At 49.6% G+C, this 18,485-nt stretch overlaps 1 protein-coding gene across 4 annotated transcripts in view; it reads left to right on the top strand.

The window, feature by feature from the left end:
* The first annotated feature begins 11,772 nt into the window (after positions 1 to 11,772).
* The window catches only part of TFCP2L1 (transcription factor CP2 like 1), a 63,901-nt gene continuing 57,188 nt past the window's right edge, over positions 11,773 to 18,485 (top strand). For 2 of the 4 annotated variants that reach the window (XM_061135804.1, XM_061135803.1), the window contains exons 1-3: positions 11,773 to 11,916; positions 12,556 to 12,585; positions 15,263 to 15,414. In XM_061135804.1, the coding sequence (XP_060991787.1) occupies positions 11,855 to 11,916; positions 12,556 to 12,585; positions 15,263 to 15,414 (244 nt within the window). In that variant the 5' untranslated portion in view covers positions 11,773 to 11,854. The remainder of the gene's footprint in view (positions 11,917 to 12,555; positions 12,586 to 15,262; positions 15,415 to 18,485) is intronic. The other 2 variants (XM_061135806.1, XM_061135805.1) reach the window with 1 other exon arrangement.

Raw genomic sequence — 18,485 nt, 5'->3', positions numbered from 1 at the left:
GCAGAATTCTTGAACTCTGCGAGACTTCAAACCAGTGCCCTCAAACAGCTTAGAATCCAGACTGTAGGTAGAGTGGTATTTTCTCCCTTCTTCACCGGTTAGCTCTCATCTGGGTTTTCCTCTTCTTATTGGACTTGACTCAAAGCAGCCGGAATGAGCTGAGTCAACACTTGCCAATATTCCCTTTCCACTATGTGCACTAACCTACAGACTTCACTGGCACAGAATCCAGCTTCGAAAGGACCACAGGTGGCAACTCAACAAATGTTTCACTACCACACGTCTAAAGGCAACAACTTTCTAGCCTGTCACACCTTTACCTTTATAGCCTCAAACCCAACCCTCTCCATTCAGCCAATTTAAAATTTTTAGATTTGTAATTGCAACCCCGAGTACCAAATAAGGACCAATTAATATCAATTAAGATATGGTGGGCAATTCAGGGCTGAAATAATGTCTTTATGACGTCTTCGAGGGTTACAACTCCTTTTGTACTTCTGCTCAATGTTAGAATGGGTGTTTACCCTTCATAAGATGGCTGCCTGAGCTCCAGCCTTCACAACTGCCTTCAAGACAGCCGGGAGCAGGAAGAGGCAAGGGTAAAAGGATAGCGATCAATTGGTTCAGTTCTCCCCCAGGTTTCTTTGCCATATAAAATGTTTAAGCACTTTTTTTTAGGTGAGGAAGAGGATATTCAGATTTCTCTACTAGGTTCAACAGAATATAATGTTGAAGAATGTTACTATGTGGAGTAAGTAGTGTCACAGTGATACAAATGTTAAAATAAGGAACACTTAATCTCTAAGAAACATAATAAGAATGTAAAGCTTCATCAGCAGGACTTATTTCTGATGAAAACACTAAGAAATAGGACCATCCAGAATTAAAATCAACTTCTGAGGGTATGAAAAGGAATGCAATGCAAACAACATGGAAAAACAGTATTTGTTGAGTTGTAAATATGAGTTTTCCATAAGACATACATTAATTTTCCCCCAACTTTGAGATTATTGAGGAATAATTGAGAAATACAATTTTATATATTTAAAGTATAACATGGGATGATTTGTCACAAAGACACTGTGGCGTGTACCAAGGTCAAGATAATTCACACATCCATCCCTCCCCCTGATTAAGGATGCTCATAACTATTCAAAAACAGATCTTGCAAATACAAAATAAAGCCTAAATTAGGGGCTAGGAAATTCAAAATATACCAGCAAAAAGGCAAGGCAATAAACTCAGTCTAGCTTGTCAAATATTTCCTGCATTAATATTATGTACAGAAGCATTTTGCCAATTTGTACCCAGTGATTTCTTCTGCAGCTGACTGGGGTCCAGACTCTAAATACAGACGTGTGTGCAGAGCCAAATCATTCTCCATGGTCAAGGGGTAATCAACAGATCATGGAGAAAGATAAGGTTTTAAACCTTTCTTGCTTTATCATAATTCCAAATATGCATTTCAGGGTATAATTTTGTTTTTGAAGATACTTCCCTTAAATATATGATCTATAATTACAATAACCATTAATAAGATGAAACTTCAGTTTCAAGGAGCTGACCCTCACCACCCTATCTTAGGATCATGACTTTATGGAACGCACTGAAGTCAGTTCACCTTTTAAGGAATTTCCCCAAAAGTTCCACCTACCAAATTCTACTCACATCTCATTGGTCAGAATTTAGTCATGTGGTCATCTCTCTATTAACCACAGTTAATAGCCTGGGAAATGTAGGTTTTCACCTGGGCACAGATTGCTAGGCCCCAACAAGATCAGAGCTTCTATTTCTTCTTTGTCTTAACAAAGAAGGAAAGAAGAGATCTTAGATGGGTAATTCTAACTAGTTGGGGGCAGAACAAAATTTTGTTTCTGCAGAACTGTTAGAAGGACTGAAGAAGCAAGTCTAGGCAATGCTCCCAGAAACAGTCCTGCTTCACTGGTCTGATTAATCTCAGAAACACTTTTTCTGCCACCCACGCCAGCAAAATGGATGACCTCTATCTAGCCTATTCCTTCATATCACTTCTAGATCAGAGACTTGATGAGTGCATCTTATTGATGGAAACTAGGTCATAGATCTGCAAGAGGGGCTGGGAAATGTAGTTTAAAATTTTGACCTTAAGAAGGTGGGATTCACAGTTGTGATAAACCAGCATATACCACTGATTTTAAGACATATGGGTTTATTTTTTCTTCACATTTTCATCAGGATGCTTCTGACTGACCGTTGGTGATAGCTCTTGGCCATTTGGCAGTTTTGTGATGAGTTCACATTGTACATACATGTTAGTACTTCCTTATAATATAACATTGTGAAAGTACCTTTATCAAAAAGGTGCAGCTGATGCCATATGATCCTGAAATCCCACCCCTGATGTTCAGACGAAACTAATTTAGAAAGATATATGCATCCCAGTGTTCACTGCAGGACTATTCACAATAGCCAAGACACAAAGACAACATAAATGTCCACAGACAGATGAATGGATAAAGATGTGGTACATATATACAATGGAATATTACTCGGTCATAAAAAGAAACGAAATAATGCCATGTGCAGCAGAATGGAAGGACCTAGAGATGATCATATTAAGTGAATTAAGTCAGACAAAACCGAATATCCTATGATATTACTTGTATGTGGAATCTAAAAGAATGACATAAATGAACTTATCTACAAATCAGAAGCAGACCCACAGACATAGAGAACAGATTTGCGGTTGCCAAGGGGGCGGGGGATGCGGCAGGGATGGATCTGGAGTTTGGGATTAGCAGCTGAAAACGATTATATACAGAATGGGTAGACAGCAAGTTCCTACTGTGAGCACAGGGAACCATATTCAGTATCCTGTGATAAACCATAATGGAAAAGAATATGAAAAAAGAGTGAATGTAAATTAATCAGTTTGTGTACACCAGAAGTTAACACAACATTATAAATCAACTACACTTGAAAACAATTTTTTTTAGAAAAGGGATGAACAGTGCTCCCAAATGCTGCACCATCAATGCTCTACCCCCGAACGCAGGATGCAGAACCTACAAGAGACAACTCTTCATTAGAAGAGGACCCAGAAGAGCTGTACCTGAAAACACAGAGAACATCTAGAAATAAGTTAAATGACCTCCCTTGCTTATGTTCTCCATTTTTATGTGTGCACAAGAGAGATAGACACCTCGCTAAAGAAAAGATCTTTCAAGAAGAACCAAATGCAAATTCTAAGTGATAAGAAAACATTGTATCAAGTTTAATTCCCAGTGTTTTCTCTTCTTGGTTCATAAAATAATGGAATACCTTACATTGATGACATCTTAGATTCAGTGAAATATTCTGTCAAGCATGGGGAAGGGGTCAAGATCTAGGCAACCAGGGCAAAGTCTGTGTTGGTGAACAGAACAGTGAGGAACTGCTCCCCACTCCTGACCACGGGGGGCAGCCCAGGAGAGGCGGGGCATGTGCTAGTGAACATGGGGCCCTGGACCTGTGGGCCGTGCCTGGTTCCACTGGGCCAACTCTCGGGACTCCCCAGGCCACACAGGGCAGAGTGTGTGTTCTGGCCCAATGGACCAGAAATGCCTCCCAAGTGTACCCAAGGCCTGGGAGGGAAGCATGGCTCCCTGGGGGCCCCATGCTCCTTCAGGTGGAAGCAGAAAGCGAGGGAACAGCCCCAGGGTGAAGAATCCTGCTTCCTCCTAGGGCTTGGCAGGTTTTGGAGTCCTTCCACGCCCACTGCGTCTTTGCTTCCTCACAGTTCCACACTCCACCATGGGCCTGCATGTTTGCTTGCACACTTCTCTCCCTGTATCAAACCTTCAGCTCGGTGAAGATGAAGACTCTCTGTGTGGTTGCCCAATTTGTAGCAGAACTCAACAAATACTCATTAAGTGAATGAATGAATGAATATGCTACTGGATGACAGGGACGGGATGAGGACAGGGAGACTCAGAGAAGCCCCTGGTGAATGTAGAGCTGAGGGTTTTGCCGTCCTCCCCTCCTCCCCGTGCGTCTCTCCCCTGCCATTCTTGGACAGGCCCTCCTGGGAGCAGACTCTGAGGTGGAGATCAGGGGCAGGAAGTTTTCTGGGGAATGCTGTTAGCATGGATGTCACTGTAGGTGTAGATGAAGTGACGGGAGGGGAGGGTTGAACTGCAAGGCAGATGCAAGGAAGGCTTCAGCCGATCCCATGGCAGCTCTGAGCCTGGGAGAGCCTGGCTGGGGCACAGGATCTGGGCCTTTATGTGTTACCCTGACCCGACCTTGGGTGTAGGCTGTCCCAAGGAAGGGGACATGACAGAGGGAAAGTTCCAGAGAGGTGCCCAGCTGTATGTCAGTAGCCGGCATTCCCGGGGTGGGCAAGAGCAGGGCAGGTGTTCGGACCTCAAGGGAATGGCTGGACAGCATGCAGCAGCATCTACACACCATCCTGAGATAGGGGAAACGTTATTCTGGAACAGGGGCTGTGTGCATTTTCACTTCAAAAAAAAAAAAAAAAGCCTACATTTCCATCTCGGCGGGTCTCAGGAAGGTAGACGTGCTGCTAGTGAACTCTAGCCTTTATGGGGACGTGAAGGAGCAGTTTGGAGAGCCAGTGAGGGTCTTGATAGAGGACCTGGCACCATGGTGAAGGAGACAACACGTGTAACCGGCTGGTGGGATTCCAAGGACGAAAGGGAAGCAGGGTGTGATGAAGAGACAAGGGAAGTAGGAGACCTCAGTTCATGCTGCGGGGTGCCCTCTACACTGTGTCTTGGCGAGTCCCTCCCCCACGTGCCTCTGTTTCTTCATCTGTAAAACGGGAATAATATTTCTTGCCTAGTGCCCCTGTCAAGGTAGGACAGATACCCATCTCCTCCTGAAATCCGTTCTCCCATCTTCCTTGGTAAGAAACCCCTGAGTTTTAGCTGGGCCTGGGCCACACCTTAAGAACTGTATTTCCCAGCTTCCCACACAGCTATGTGAGGCCAGACGATTAGGTTCCAGTCATTGTAAGCAAGCAGAAGAGGTGTGAACATCTTCCTTGAAGAAAGAAGGAGTTCCCTTTTCTGTATCTCTTTCTGGCTGGCGGGAGTGCTGTCAAAACGGCTGGAGCTCCAGCAGCCGTTTCAAACTACCTGGTGACCTTGCAAATGCAAGATAACAAGGTGTAAGAAGGCTAGGCTCTTGACTCTGCAGAATGTGAGGCACTAATTATCTCTAGAACAGAGCTTCACAACCTGAGCCCCACTCACACTTTGTATCAGATAACTCTTTGTTGTGGGGCCTGTCCTGAGCGCTGTAAGATGTTCTCCAGCATCCCTGGCCTCTACTCACTAGATGCAACCCCACCCCCCGAGTTGTGATGACCACAAATGTCTCTAGAGATTGCCATGTGTCCACTGGGGGGCAAGTCATCTTGGGTCGAGAGCCACTACTCTGGACCAGTCTGTCCAATAGGAATATAACGCAAGCCACATATTTAAATTTAAAATTCCTAATAGTAGTCACTTTTTTAAAAGTAGAAATGAACAGGTGAAATTAATTTTGATAATACAGTGTATTTAACTCAATGCAGTCATTTCTCGGTATCTCCAGAGGCTTTGTTTCAGGATCCCTGCAGATACCCAAATCCAAGGACATGGAGTTTTGGACCCACTGCACACTTTGGAACGTTCAAGAGGTAGTGAACACTCAGACTGGTGATCTGCAACTGAACAGCTGACTGTGTTTAGGAAGCTGGGAGATGAGGCGCTGCATGCTTGTCTCCCTGAGTCCCACCAATGGTTCCAGGAGGCAAGTGGCGTTTCCATTCTGTACATGAAGGCTCGGCTCCAAGAGCACAGCGGGTGCAGTCCCGTCCAGCCAAGGTGTCCTCTCCCAGGCCGAGGCACTGGCAGGATCCCTCTCTGGGACCGGCCGCCCTCTGAACCATTTTCCCCAAGCCCCATCCTCTCCCCAGCAGCAACCTGTGTCTCCGTGACTGATCAGAGTATACCTTTCGGCCCCCCAGCTCCAATAGGATCCACAGAGGACTCACAGCCTGACTCACCCCTCTACCCACGCCTTCCCACCCTAACCCCCACCTCGAAAGCTGCTGATTCGAAGAACACTCTTCAGCAAACATTCATTGTAACTCTGCAGCAGAGAGGCTAAGCGACTCACTGGAGGCAGCACAGCCACTCTACGCCCCAGAATCCAGAGGTCGCCTGGCCCTTCCTACACCGGGGGCTAGCCTGTGGCTCTTGCTTGATTGTCCCCCCAGAGAACCACCCTCCTTCCTCTGCACCTTTGCAGAGGGGCTCTTCCTTATGCCTGAGAACCCCCTGCTGTTTTCTTTCATTTAAAGAAATCCTACCTCCCTTGAGACCCAGCTCAAATTAGCCCTCCTCTCCTCCCCCAGAAAACCCACCTGGGTTACCCAGCTCTAAGATCTCTGGACAGTTCTGGCACGCCTACTGTGCCTTCTGCAGACACGTGTGCCCATGGGCAGCACAGCTGGAGAAGAGCCCGGGAGTCACGCTGAGGAGGAGGGGGCAGAGGGAAGGGGGCTGGCCGTCTGGAATGCTGTGCACAATTTTATGTTATTCCTAGAAGATTAGTTAATTGCATAATCGACGGTACAGGTGATTCCCCTGTTGGAAGCATCTCCTATGTTTGTTTTTTGTCTGTGCTATGCAACTTGCAGGATCTTAATTCCCAGATCAAAGATGGAACTGGGGTCCCAGGAGTGGGAGCATGGGGACTTAACCACCAGACCATCAGGGAAGTCCCTCCCATAGTGTTTCATGTCAGTTCACATCAGTCAACTCAGATGAGCAGCTGCTAAGTAGCCTTTGTGTAATGACCCCACGCCACATGCAAGGGACCCATTTCCAAGGAGGATGTGGCTCCTGCCTAGGTGAGTCCAGAGCCTGGTAGGGGCACAGACTCATGGACGACTGCTGCCTCCCCACGAAGGCTGTCAGCTCCCGAGGGCCTCAGAGACCCCAGCCTCCCCCAGCTGTCGGGCGCACATTGGGTGTGTTGGGCCACAACCCTGGGCACAGCTGCCCCACCCATGCCCTGACTTCAGCCAGGGTCTGAGGCCAGAACCAGAATAGGGCACTGAGTCCAGAGGTCCAGAGTCAGGAGGCTTGGGTTCAAATCTGGGATCTCAGCCACCTTGACTTGGGTAGGTCGTGCCAATGTTTGGAGTCTCGATTTCCCCTCCTGGAGTAATCACAGTGAACCTTGCAAGGGTTGTAGTGGGGACAGCGTGTTCATGAAATTAATGCCTGCGAAGAGTCAGTGCTCAGCAGATGGGAGCTTCCTCCCTGCTCCCTGCCTGGGGCTCTGCCCCTCAGCGGGAGTCAGGGTTCAAGGTACTGTCAAGCGGGCCCGGAAGGCCAGAGACCGGTGCAGCAGGGCTCCCTCCTGGCAGCTCTGGGCCCACCCCGTTCCCCTGCCCGGGCAGTGTGCAGAGCAGTGGGGGCGGGCCAGCCTCCAGAAGGACACTGCCCCCTCTGTATTTGCAACCTGCTGTCCCCAAGCCTGTGGGCATAACAGGGCCCATGGGAGAGGATCACCCCAGGAGAACATCCCTGCCCATGAACTCCATGGGGCCCTGGGCAGCTGCTTGGGAGCTCTGGTCACCGCATGTTTGCCTAGCCTCCTGTGAAGAAAGAAACACAAGGCCTCGGGACAGGAACTGATGGTACCCAAAGAGCAAGAGCTCTCAGCTCTGACCTCGAAACCCAGCTGTGGCATTCAGCTTCCTGAGCCTCAGTTTCCTCATCTGTGAGATGGGGTGATAAGCCTACTTATCCCAAATTCCAGGGAATGGCGCCGGGTGTGGCATAGAGTAAAAGTCAATAGTCCATCATTAGTGAACTGTGGATATTTACAAAATGAAAAGAGAGACCAATAGGCCATCGCCTGCACATCTGTCTTCTACACACTAGTCTGGGAGCCCTGGGGTCCAGACTGGGCCTAATTGTGCCCTGCAACACCGATAACCCACAGGCAGGGGTGGGCATCCTACTTCACACGGCGTGATTCTGATGTAGTCTTCAAGGCACTGCCAATCCTACTCACAAGAGAATCAAAATCTGGGAATTCCCTGCCAGTCCAGTGGTGCCAGGGCCTGGGTTCAATCCCTTGGGAAACTAAGATCCTGCAAACTGCACTGCATAGCCAAAAAGAAAAAAAAAAAGAAAAACACCAAAAAACAGTCAAACTCTAGCAATGGAGTGAAGGTATGCAGTCCCCTAAAGGGACTGAGAGGGCTGGTCATTCCTGAGACGCTATGCTTACTGATCCTAAGTCTCATCACCATCTTGAAACTAAGCCTGATTACTCCTATTCACCAATGGCAAGGCTGAACTTCAAAGGGCCCAGTACATCATCTCTCCGCTGGTATGAGAGAAACCACGCTGTCTTTTCATGGCTTAAAGCTATAGCCATGTGCTTTCTTATAGGAATTCCGGGCAGGGTTCAGTGGGTGGCTCATTTCTGTTTCACGTGGCATCTGCTAGAGCAGGTCCACCGGCTCAGCCAAGACAGCGCTGCTGGTGGCTGACACGGCTGGGGCTCAGGTGGGCCCTCGGGCTTCCCTGGGGGTTCAGATGGTGAAGGTTCTGCCTGCCATGCAGGAGACCCGAATTTAATCCCTGGGTCAGGAAGATGCCCTGGAGATGGGAATGGCTACCCACTCCAGTATTCTTGCCTGGAGAATTCCATGGGTAGAGGAGCCTGGCAGGCTACAGTCCATGGGGTTGCAAAGAATAGGACAGGACTAGGTGACTAACACACGGTGGGCCTTGCTCTCCAACAGGGCAGATAGACTCTCCCCTGGGTGGTCCAGAGCTCTGAAAGAAGGGAGGCAGAAGCTGCCTGGCCTCCTAGGGTCAGCTGGCCCTGGAAAACCTGTTTTGTGATCAAAGCAAGTCCTAGGATCATTTTGATGTGAGAGGCAGCATGGGTCTATTTACCCCACCCAGGGCCACACGTCCTGACAAAGCCAGGTGGGAAAGCCAGGTCTGAGCCATCGTGATCTCCTTCCCACGTTTGGTGTCCTTTTCCTAGGCTTTTGCACAGGCTCTGTGCTCAGCTGGAGACTCTCCTCCAGCCCTGACTTCACAGACGCATCTAACTTCCCCAGACCCATCCATCAGGAGACAATCACTTTACCTGGGAGACTTGCCTGAGCTCCAGAATCCTCCCTGGTATTCACTCGCACTCTTCAGGAGCTCTGGACCACCTGGGGGAGAGTCCATCTGCCCCGGTGGAGAGCAAGGCCCACCTATGTGTGTGTTAACCACTCGGCCCTGTCCGATTCTCTGCAACCCCATGGAGCTCAGCCTCCCTCTGTGTTCTTGATCACACTGCACTGTGACTGCTGCTCACAACCGCCACTCTCCCCTACTGCCTCTCCAGTGAGAACGCGAGCTTGTGAAATCACGCCATCTGCCGCAACACGGATGGACCTAAAGATCGTCGTACTGAGCGAAGTAAGTCAGACAAAGACAAATGTCATGTGATATCGCTTATATGTAGAATCTAAAAAAATGGTACGAATGAATTTACGAAACAGAAATAGATTCCCAGGTATAGGAAACAATCTTATGGTTACCAGAGGGTAAGCAGGGGGCAGGGAAAGCTGGGGGATTGGGATTGACAGGTACACAGTTCTGTATATAAAAACAGATAACTAATAAGGACATGTGCTGCTGGGTAGTGCAGGCAACTCCACTGAATAGTCTAAAATGACCCATCTGGGAAAGGAATCTAAAAAAGCGTAGGTACATAGATATGCATGGATAACTGAATCACTTTGCCGTATGCCTGAAACTGACAACATTGTAAATAAACTATACTCCAGTTAAAAAAATAAAAAGTATGTAAGCTTGCACCTAGCACCCAGGGGCATGTGGCAGGTACTCTGGAGTATTTGCCCAGTGAAGGAAGCCAGGAAAAACCTCTTTCTACACCACCTCAGCGTGCCTCCCGTATCAATATTGGGCTTGTCCTGGACCCTCAGACAGAGCTTAATGTTGAGGATGCTTATTTGAAAGTTCCCTTGAAATTAGCAACCATGTAAGGGGTGGAAAGGAAGTAGCAGCATGCGAGGGAAGCCCCCTGACAGCTCTGAGTCGCCCCACACGGAATCCTGAGGCTACAACAGCCCATCAGCGGAGAGGCCAGGCTGTGATGCTTCTGTCTGGGTGGTCACTGGGGCCACCCCAACAGGGGAGCTACCTTGGGCGACTCTACAACAGAGTCCTTGGGGGCGGGGGGGGGGGGGGGGCGGGGGTGGAGTGCTGAGGCCTGTCTGCTCTACTTCCATCCTGGAAGCGGGATCTGAGTGACAGGAGAGCAGTGGGGAGGTGGTGGTCACTAAGAGCTTCCCAGAAGGGGTGGCCCGCCAGCTGTCGCTGTGGTGGGAGGGAGGGGAGCTGGAGAGCAGACTGAGGGTGGGTCTGAGTCACCTCCATGCTGGGGGAGCTGGAGTTCTGGGTCCCTGTTTCCAAGGGACATCATTTGACTCCGTTAACACCCAGGGAGAGAACACAGCTCATCCGGGCCAGGCAGTGGGAGTGGGGGTGTGGCTATCGCTGGATGCAGGTCATGGTGCTTTTACCTCCACTCCCTCCTAACTGCTGCACCCCCATGACCCACTGTCCACACTCCTTCCAGACTGATCTTTACAAAAACAAATATGCAACACCTCTGCTGAAAATACAAATTAGATTAAAACCCCAGCTCCTTCTTTGCCAGGGCCTGGGAGTCCCTCTTTGATCTGCCCTGCCCATCACTCCCACCTCACCTCCTAAGTTTTCCTGTGGGTCACCCAGCCTCAGGCCATGCCCAGGTAGCTCAGCCTCAGGGCCTTGCCAACTACCGCTGCCTCTGCCTGGAACCACTTTCCTTCCGGATGTTCACAGAAGCGCTTCCTATGAATTTAGAAGGCTTCGGCTCAATGTCACCTCCTCCAGGAAGCTTTCTCTGATTACTCACTTGAGGCATTCCTTTTTCATATTTACTCAGCAAACATTTATGGAGCACTCCCTATGTCCCGGGCTTCCCTGGTGGCTCAGATGATAAAGAATCCCCCTGCAACGGGGGAGACCTGGGTTCGATCCTTGGGTTGGGAAGATCCCCTGGAGGACAGCATAGCAACGCACTCCAGTATTCTTGCCTGGAGAATCCAATGGACAGAGGAGCCTGGCGGGCTACAGTCCGTGGGGTCGCAGAGTCGGACAGGACTGACGACTAAGCACAGCCCAGCAGCACCACGTCCCAAGCACTTTCCCAGGAGATAAGGATAACCGGGTGAGCTAGAGTCCAAACCTTGTCCTCTTGGAGATTATACGACATTGGGAAAGAGATCAATACTCAAGCGTAGATGAAAACAAAACACGATTTCTCAGAGCGCTGTGAAAAAGCAAGAGCAAGTTAAGGGGACAGCGCGCCGGGGTCGGGGTCTCGGACATCCAAGCTCACAGCCTTCTCACCCCAGCCACGGCGAGGCTCTGGGAGCGGGAAGAAGACAGCAGGGCTGCGGGGACGGTTACCTGGGCCCCACCCTCGAGGGCGGGATACGGGCAGTGTCGGGCCAGGTCCCCGCCCGCAGCCAGCCGCGCTGCACGCTCGCGGTCGCCGCCCTGGAGGCGCGCTCGCTCCCGGGAAGGGCGCGCTGGTGCGGGTCACCAGGTGAGGCGGCCGCGCGGCCTGCGGGCGGGTCCGGACGGGGCCCCGCCCCGCGGGCCGCCCATAAATGCGCAGGGCGGGCGGCCGCCGCGGTGAGAGCGCTGCAGGCAGGTGGCCGAGAGGTCCGCTCGCCCCGCGTCCCGTCCGCGCGCGCCTGGGTCGGGCCGGGCTCGGAGCCCCAGCCATGCTGTTCTGGCACACCCAGCCCGAGCACTACAACCAGCACAACCCCGGCAGCTACCTGCGGTAAGGGGCTCGGGCCGGGTCCGCGGGCGGGGCGCCGTCGGACGGCCGCGGGCCGGGAGCGGAGCGGCGGGGCCGGGGACCCCGGGCGCCCCCGCCGCCTGCTTACTCTCTGCCCTTTGGGGACTGAGGGAGATCCGCCCAGACTCCAGCCTGGGACAGACAGACCGACCCTGGCGGGACCCGACGCTCGGAGTTGCGGGCCCGCGCGGGGGGCGGGTTCGCAGAGCCTGGTGCTCGCGGGGCTACTCCCCCGACGACCCCGGGCGGGCGCGGAGCGCGCATCTCTGGTCGCAATCTCCTCGGGGTCTTTCCACCTCCGCGTTTCTCCTCTCCCCGCTCGCGTCGAAGAGGAGACTTCCTGCCGTCGGTCTGGAGCTGTCCCGGGAAGTCCAGTCCCCTGCTCTTTGCCCCTCTCCGCCCGGGTCCCGCTCCGAGCCTCGCGTCCTCTCCAGTGTCCTTGGTCCGCCCGAGGGGCGAGCGGGCGGCGAGCTCGGCCCTGCGCTCCGCCTAGCGGACCTACAGGGGGGCGGGCGGGGGCTCGGGAGGGGCCGGGTGCCCTCTCCCACCAGGTGGTCTTGGTGTAAGGGTCCAAGGCCCGCACGTTGATTGCCCTTGATGGAAATCTTTCTTCTTCTGCAGGGATTTGACTAGTGCTCTTCAGAGGGAAAAGTAAGTCCTGCCTGTTTTGCAAAGTTCTCTCTCCCGTCCCCTTGAAGGAAGTGGCACCCCCGTTAGCTTCAGTTCCTGGAGGATTGTTTTTCCCTGTTGTGCAGCTGGCCGGGTACTAATGGGCAGTCATTTCACTTTCTGAACTCGCCTGAACCAGCTTTAGCCTGTCTTTATTTCCATCCTAGTCACAGTTTATGAAATGTGCCTAATTTAACCCAAAGGGCATTTGATGTGAGCTCAGAGAAAGTGAACCCTTGGCCAGACCACCCCCACAGAGAGAGCTGTCCTGCCTGCTTTATTTTTGACCCCCAGAAGTTCCAACTCAGATTTAACAGTACAGGTGATGTGGAAATCCTAGCTTTGATAGATATTTGTCCAGTAGTCTTCTCTGAAGACAGCCCAATTCCAGCAGGCAAAGGAGTGGTTGGGTATAAGTGATAAGTCTGCTGTGTTTTTATTCATGGGCAAGAGAGGTAGGAGGTGGCATAAGCCTAGGGCTTTAATTAAGGACTTATGTCTCATTGCAGACCATGGTGATCCACCAGAGGCAGGCTGCTCTGGGAGGTGTTAAGCCCATCAGGCAGATTTTTTTTTTTTTTTCTGCATTGTGTGGTATATGGAATTTTAGTTCACTGACCAGGGATTGAACTCAAGTCCCCTGCAGTGGAAGCGGTGAGTCTTAACCACTGTACCTCCAGGGAGTTCCCCACTGGGCAGATGTTAATCTCTGGCAGAAGATTGTGTCCATTGACTTACCCAAAATGCTACAATGGAATACATTTTTATTGTCCTGCAGGATGCAATTTTAATAGTAATTCTGCCTCAATTTTAGTTTGTAGCAATTCAGTTTGTTGCCATAGCTTACCAAAGACTTTGAAGGTGACCCTGAGTGAAGAAGTGAGTGTATGTAAAACTTCCTGGACACCGAAAATGTCATCCCTTTAGGGAATAATTCTCCTCTTGAACTAGAGGTGCCCTTACTTTAAAAGTTTGGTATTGCATTCATCCTGGTGAGGTGGTTGGGAATTGGGGTGAAAGGTACCATAAGGCCAGATGGGTTTCTGGGGTCATTTGGGGACCATGGATAAAGACTCATTTGGTACACACTCTCTTTTTTATGTTACTTTTTGAAAGCCAGGGCTTTCACACTTGGAGAGGGTGACCTTGATGGATGCCACAGGGAGGGTCCGTGAACACGCCCCTGGTCCCCCTAGAGTGAAGAAGATCTTATTCTTTTGCTTGGCTTGTGCATTTAATTTTGGTCATCTCATCACTGTGCAGCATTTCTGCAAGTTGTCTGACCTTACTGGGGTAGGTGGCCTGTACTCCCTTCTTCCCTGCTTCTGTTTGATGTTCTGGTGACTTTTATTCCTCAGCAGATAAGGATGCCAGGATTGAAATAAGTTACTGTTGAGTGATGGTTCTTCCCCCAACCCTGGCTATCCCCAACCTTTTTTTTTTTTTTAATTTAAAGGCAGCAGCCCATGGATTATTAACTTAACATGGTCTGGGAAAACATGAAATTATGCAATCCCCTGGGAATCAGATCTCTCTGCTTCTCCCCCATTCCTGGATAACCACTTAGACTGGGCCTGTGCCTCAGTCTGGCCACGGGAAGGCATGAGGTAGGGGACCCAGGGCAGTGGGTAGTGGCAGGGGCGGCCCTCCACATGAGCCACAGCTGGGCTTTTCCTTCTGAAAATTGGTCTGACACGCTGGGGTATGTGCCTGGCTTGTGTTTTCGATACTTGTTTTTGGTATTGTATGAGGAATAGATTGTATCAGTGACTCTGCTGTTTACATAGTAAAGTGGGGTCAGTGAATCTGATTCAGTACCCGGGACACTGGGAGGGTGGAGGCTTATCAAGATAAGGGCACAGGACCTTTTTTTTTGGCGCCAGTGTCCACACCATAATCTCTTCAATAATCCAGAGAGCTTAACCAAGTAAGTCCCTCCTGCTTGCAGGTCATTCATGTTCTCAAAGATTTCGTTTTTCCTTGGGGATGCACTTAAAAAAACACATCTAGAAATAAGTTCTCCAGTCCTAGGCTGATGTGAAGCTGATTTTTTGGATCTGATGGGAAATTTTGTTTAGAGGTGGAGGAAAAGAATCTTTGAGCATCTCAGTATTTTCCGTTTGGATGAGAAAACTGAATTGAAACCATGATTGTTCTTGTTTTGCATTTAAGAGATATTAGCATGACCCTTAAAATAGGGTTTATGGGCCAGCTGTCCTTTCTTTTTAGAAGTGTGGAAGTAGGTCTCAGTTTTTATGAGTGAAGTAGACAGTTTCTGTATTTGCATGGTGTACAGAGCTTAGAGGACAGGATTGTCTTGGTCTGAGATGTGACCAATAGCTAGAAGAGTTTATTTAAAAAAATAAAAAATTTTGTCCAAGTTCTTGTTATAAAAGCCAGACTCTTGCAGATGGAAACCACACGACATCTGAATAAACCTCGCAAAGGTCACGGAATGAAAGTAGGATCGTCCAGGATTGGTCTCCTCCATCGGAAAGCATTTTAGAGTGTTGGCGACGCCGTGTAGGGAGCTGAGCCTGCTCGCTGGCTGGGCTGGCTGTGCGGCCCCTGGTGCTGCCTGAGGTTGGCCGCTCAGTCCTGCCTTTGCACGCGGGCTCCGGGGGCCCTGCTCCTGACCGCTCCCTCCTGTGTGTTGCAGCGACGTCCTCGCTCTGCCCATCTTCAAGCAGGAGGAGCCGCAGCTGTCCCCCGAGAACGAGGCCCGCCTGCCGCCCCTGCAGTATGTGCTGTGCGCTGCCACGTCCCCGGCTGTGAAGCTGCACGAGGAGACCTTGACCTACCTCAACCAAGGTGGTGCTGGGGCGCCGCGCCGGGTGGAGCCTGGGGGCTGAGGGTGCCACCCAGCCGCGGGGAGTCGGCCTGAATGATTCGTGTGGGCCTGTTTCCTCGTCAGGGTGGGAGAGATGGGGTTTGGGAAGGGGCTTCTGGCGTCAGATGGAATCTGTTTCCTAGCTGTGAGACTTCCCAGCCTCGGTGTTTTCTTCCCCAAAAGCGCACACATCAGCTGTGTCGCACTCAGGCCAAATGGCGTTTCACATTCCTTGTGTGGGCCCTGCAGTGAGCAGATGATGCTCGGTGAACGGCGGCCGTGGTTATACTTGCTGTTTGCTGGGGCCACACCTCTTGCCCTTTCCTGGACACAGATTGAGCACCTTTGGGGTACGGGGTCAGCTGCCCTTTCTGGAACTGCACCTGTCAGTGATGGGAAGGCCAGTCCTTGAGGCTGGATCCCACATGTGCGAGGCAGCAGCAGCCCTTTGCAGCGATGGGGACGAGCGTGCTCACTGTGTCCTGGGAGACGGGGCCCGGGGTTTGGACTTGGCATCCGATCCCAGCCCTTCCCAGCTCTGACTTCCCCTCGGAGCCTCGGTGTGTCCACGTGCGGCATGAGAAGTGTTATTTTGTGACACTGGAGAGCGTGAAGCTGTGTGAAGCGGTTTCCATTTCTGATGTTCTTTATCAGGACACATGGCCCCGTGGCCTAACCCATGACCTCTCTGTGGTTTTTGTGTGGTTACGTGTCTGCGTTGATTGTCCTTCCTGCCCGGATCACCTCAGAGGCCCTGGGATTCGGTGGAATCATTGCCCCTCCATTTCAAATGGGAAGAGCCAAGGAGCTGGGGGATGCAGGGCTTTCTGGAGGGAGGCGGTGGCGGGGGCAGCGGTGTGGTTACAATTTATCTTACACGGGCGGCTTCCTTTCTGTAGAACTTTGACTCCCTGATTTGGGGAACGGAAGTCCAGATGGGGTCGGGGCGGGATGGAAGTCGAGCCTGCCATCAGGCTTACCTCTGACAGCCCAACCTGCCTGCTTCTGGGCCAGGAACGAGCTCAGAATTAGCAGGTGGCTCTGTGTCTGCCTCTGGATGTGGCAGGGGATGGGCATGCTAATCCCTGTAAGTGGCTCAGCGGCCTCAGCGGGTCCCCAGGCCAGGCTCAGGCAGTCTTGGGCACCCAGCTCAGGCCCCGAGGTCTGTGTTCCGTCTGCTGAGGCCGGGGACCCCTGATGGCAGGTGCCCTGGCTGGAGGGAGAATACCTGTGTGTCTGTGCTTGTTTGTGGAAGGGCTTTGGCCATTTTCTTTTCTCTTTCACGGAAGGTCAGATGCTACCAACTGATGTACCCTCAGGCAGCGGCCGTCCTCCCCTGGGCCTCTGCTGTCCCGCCTGAGTGTCGCATGAAGAAGCTGGGCGATGTTCACAGAGCGCTGGGGTCTGGGGTGGTTCTTGCTCCTGGCCTGTCGTGGGGTCCGAGGCCCTGCTGGACCTGCTGCTGGTCCAGGGTGCCCACCTCTCCCGCCGCTCCCCACCCGATCTGTAAGGCCTTTACTGTCTCCCCCATCTACCCTCCACCCCTTACCTCCTTTCTTTAATCAGTCACCTTTGGGCAATGTTTGACAGTCAACACTCATCTTTTTGAAAGAGTTATCCTTTGCTCAATATAGATAAGTTGAAAGAGAGTCAAAAAGAGCTGCCCAGCGGTTAAATTTGGTGTATTTATTTTAGATCTTCTTTTTTAGTTATATGTTCCCGATTATTGAAAATAATACGTGTTCATCAGATAGGTAACCAGTCAGAGCCTGTAGCACAGGGCACTCTATTCAGTGTTCTATAATGGCTTATATGAGAAAATCTTGAAACAAGTGGATATATGTGTATGTGTAACTGATTCACTTTGCTATACATGGGAAACTAATACAACATCGTAAATCAACTATACTCCAATGAAAATTTAAAAAAAAGAAAACAATACATGTTCATTATAGAAAATTTGGGTCATTTAAAAAGCATAAGTTAAAAATTAAATTGAAATCTCTAATTTCACCTGAGAGCCATTGCTAACCATATTTCTACATATTTGCATATGTAAAATTAAAATTATTACAGTGCTGCAGATATATGCCCTGTTTTCTTTGTTTACTATATTTATGAGCTTTTCTCGTGTTATTAAAAATGCTCTGAGAACTTATATTTTTGTAATGGTTGCATGGTATTTCAGAGTTCTATTAACTTTGACTAGTCTCCTGGTATGAATACTTAATTTTCAGTTGTCTTTGTGTGAAATGTTGATTATTATTTTAGATAAATATAAATTAGAGGTACACTTACTGGCTCAAAGGAGTTAAGTAAGGCTTTTGCTACATCTTACCAAATTGACTTCTCAGCTTTATGTACCAATTTACAAGGTAGCCAGTAGGGTATGTTTTACTGTCTCTTATATTGGATATTGTTGCTTTTCACCTCATTAGTGAAACAGGATTTAATCTTAAACTAGCATTTACATCATTGCTAATGTGGCTGAATATTTAAAAATATATTTATTGATCTTTTAAATTTCTCCATCAGTTGTGTTCATGTTCTTCACACACTTTTTTACTGGGATGGTTCTATCTTACTGATTGTAACAGCCTACCCTATATGAAGAATATCATATATTTTGTTGTGATATATTTATGTATGTGATAATTATATTTATTTTGTGATAATTAGATTTATGTGTGAGATATATATCATGGTTTTTTTTCAGTATAAATATTGATTTTCAGTATATATTATCAAACCTTTTCAGTTTTCTAAAATAATTTTTCTTTTATGTTTAGAATGCCTGCCTACCCCAAAATCAGCTTAGTGGTTTCCTAAATTTCATGTTTCTAAATTTTTACAGTGCAATGCACTTGGAAGTCTTCTGGAAATATAATGTCATTTAGTGATACTTTGGATTATTACTGCATAAAATATATGTATTTATTTTTTTCCCTAGCCTTACCAGTGGGACTTATACTTTCATACGTTGCACTGGAAATTTGTGATGTGATGTAACAGTCTACGTTTATTTATTTTTCTAAATAGTTAACCTACTGGT

This window comes from Dama dama, chromosome 33 (genome assembly GCF_033118175.1).
Source record: "Dama dama isolate Ldn47 chromosome 33, ASM3311817v1, whole genome shotgun sequence".
Taxonomy (NCBI): domain Eukaryota; kingdom Metazoa; phylum Chordata; class Mammalia; order Artiodactyla; family Cervidae; genus Dama; species Dama dama.
The sequence above is the reverse complement of the archived record's forward strand: the minus strand, read 5'-3'. Positions and strand labels throughout refer to the sequence as shown.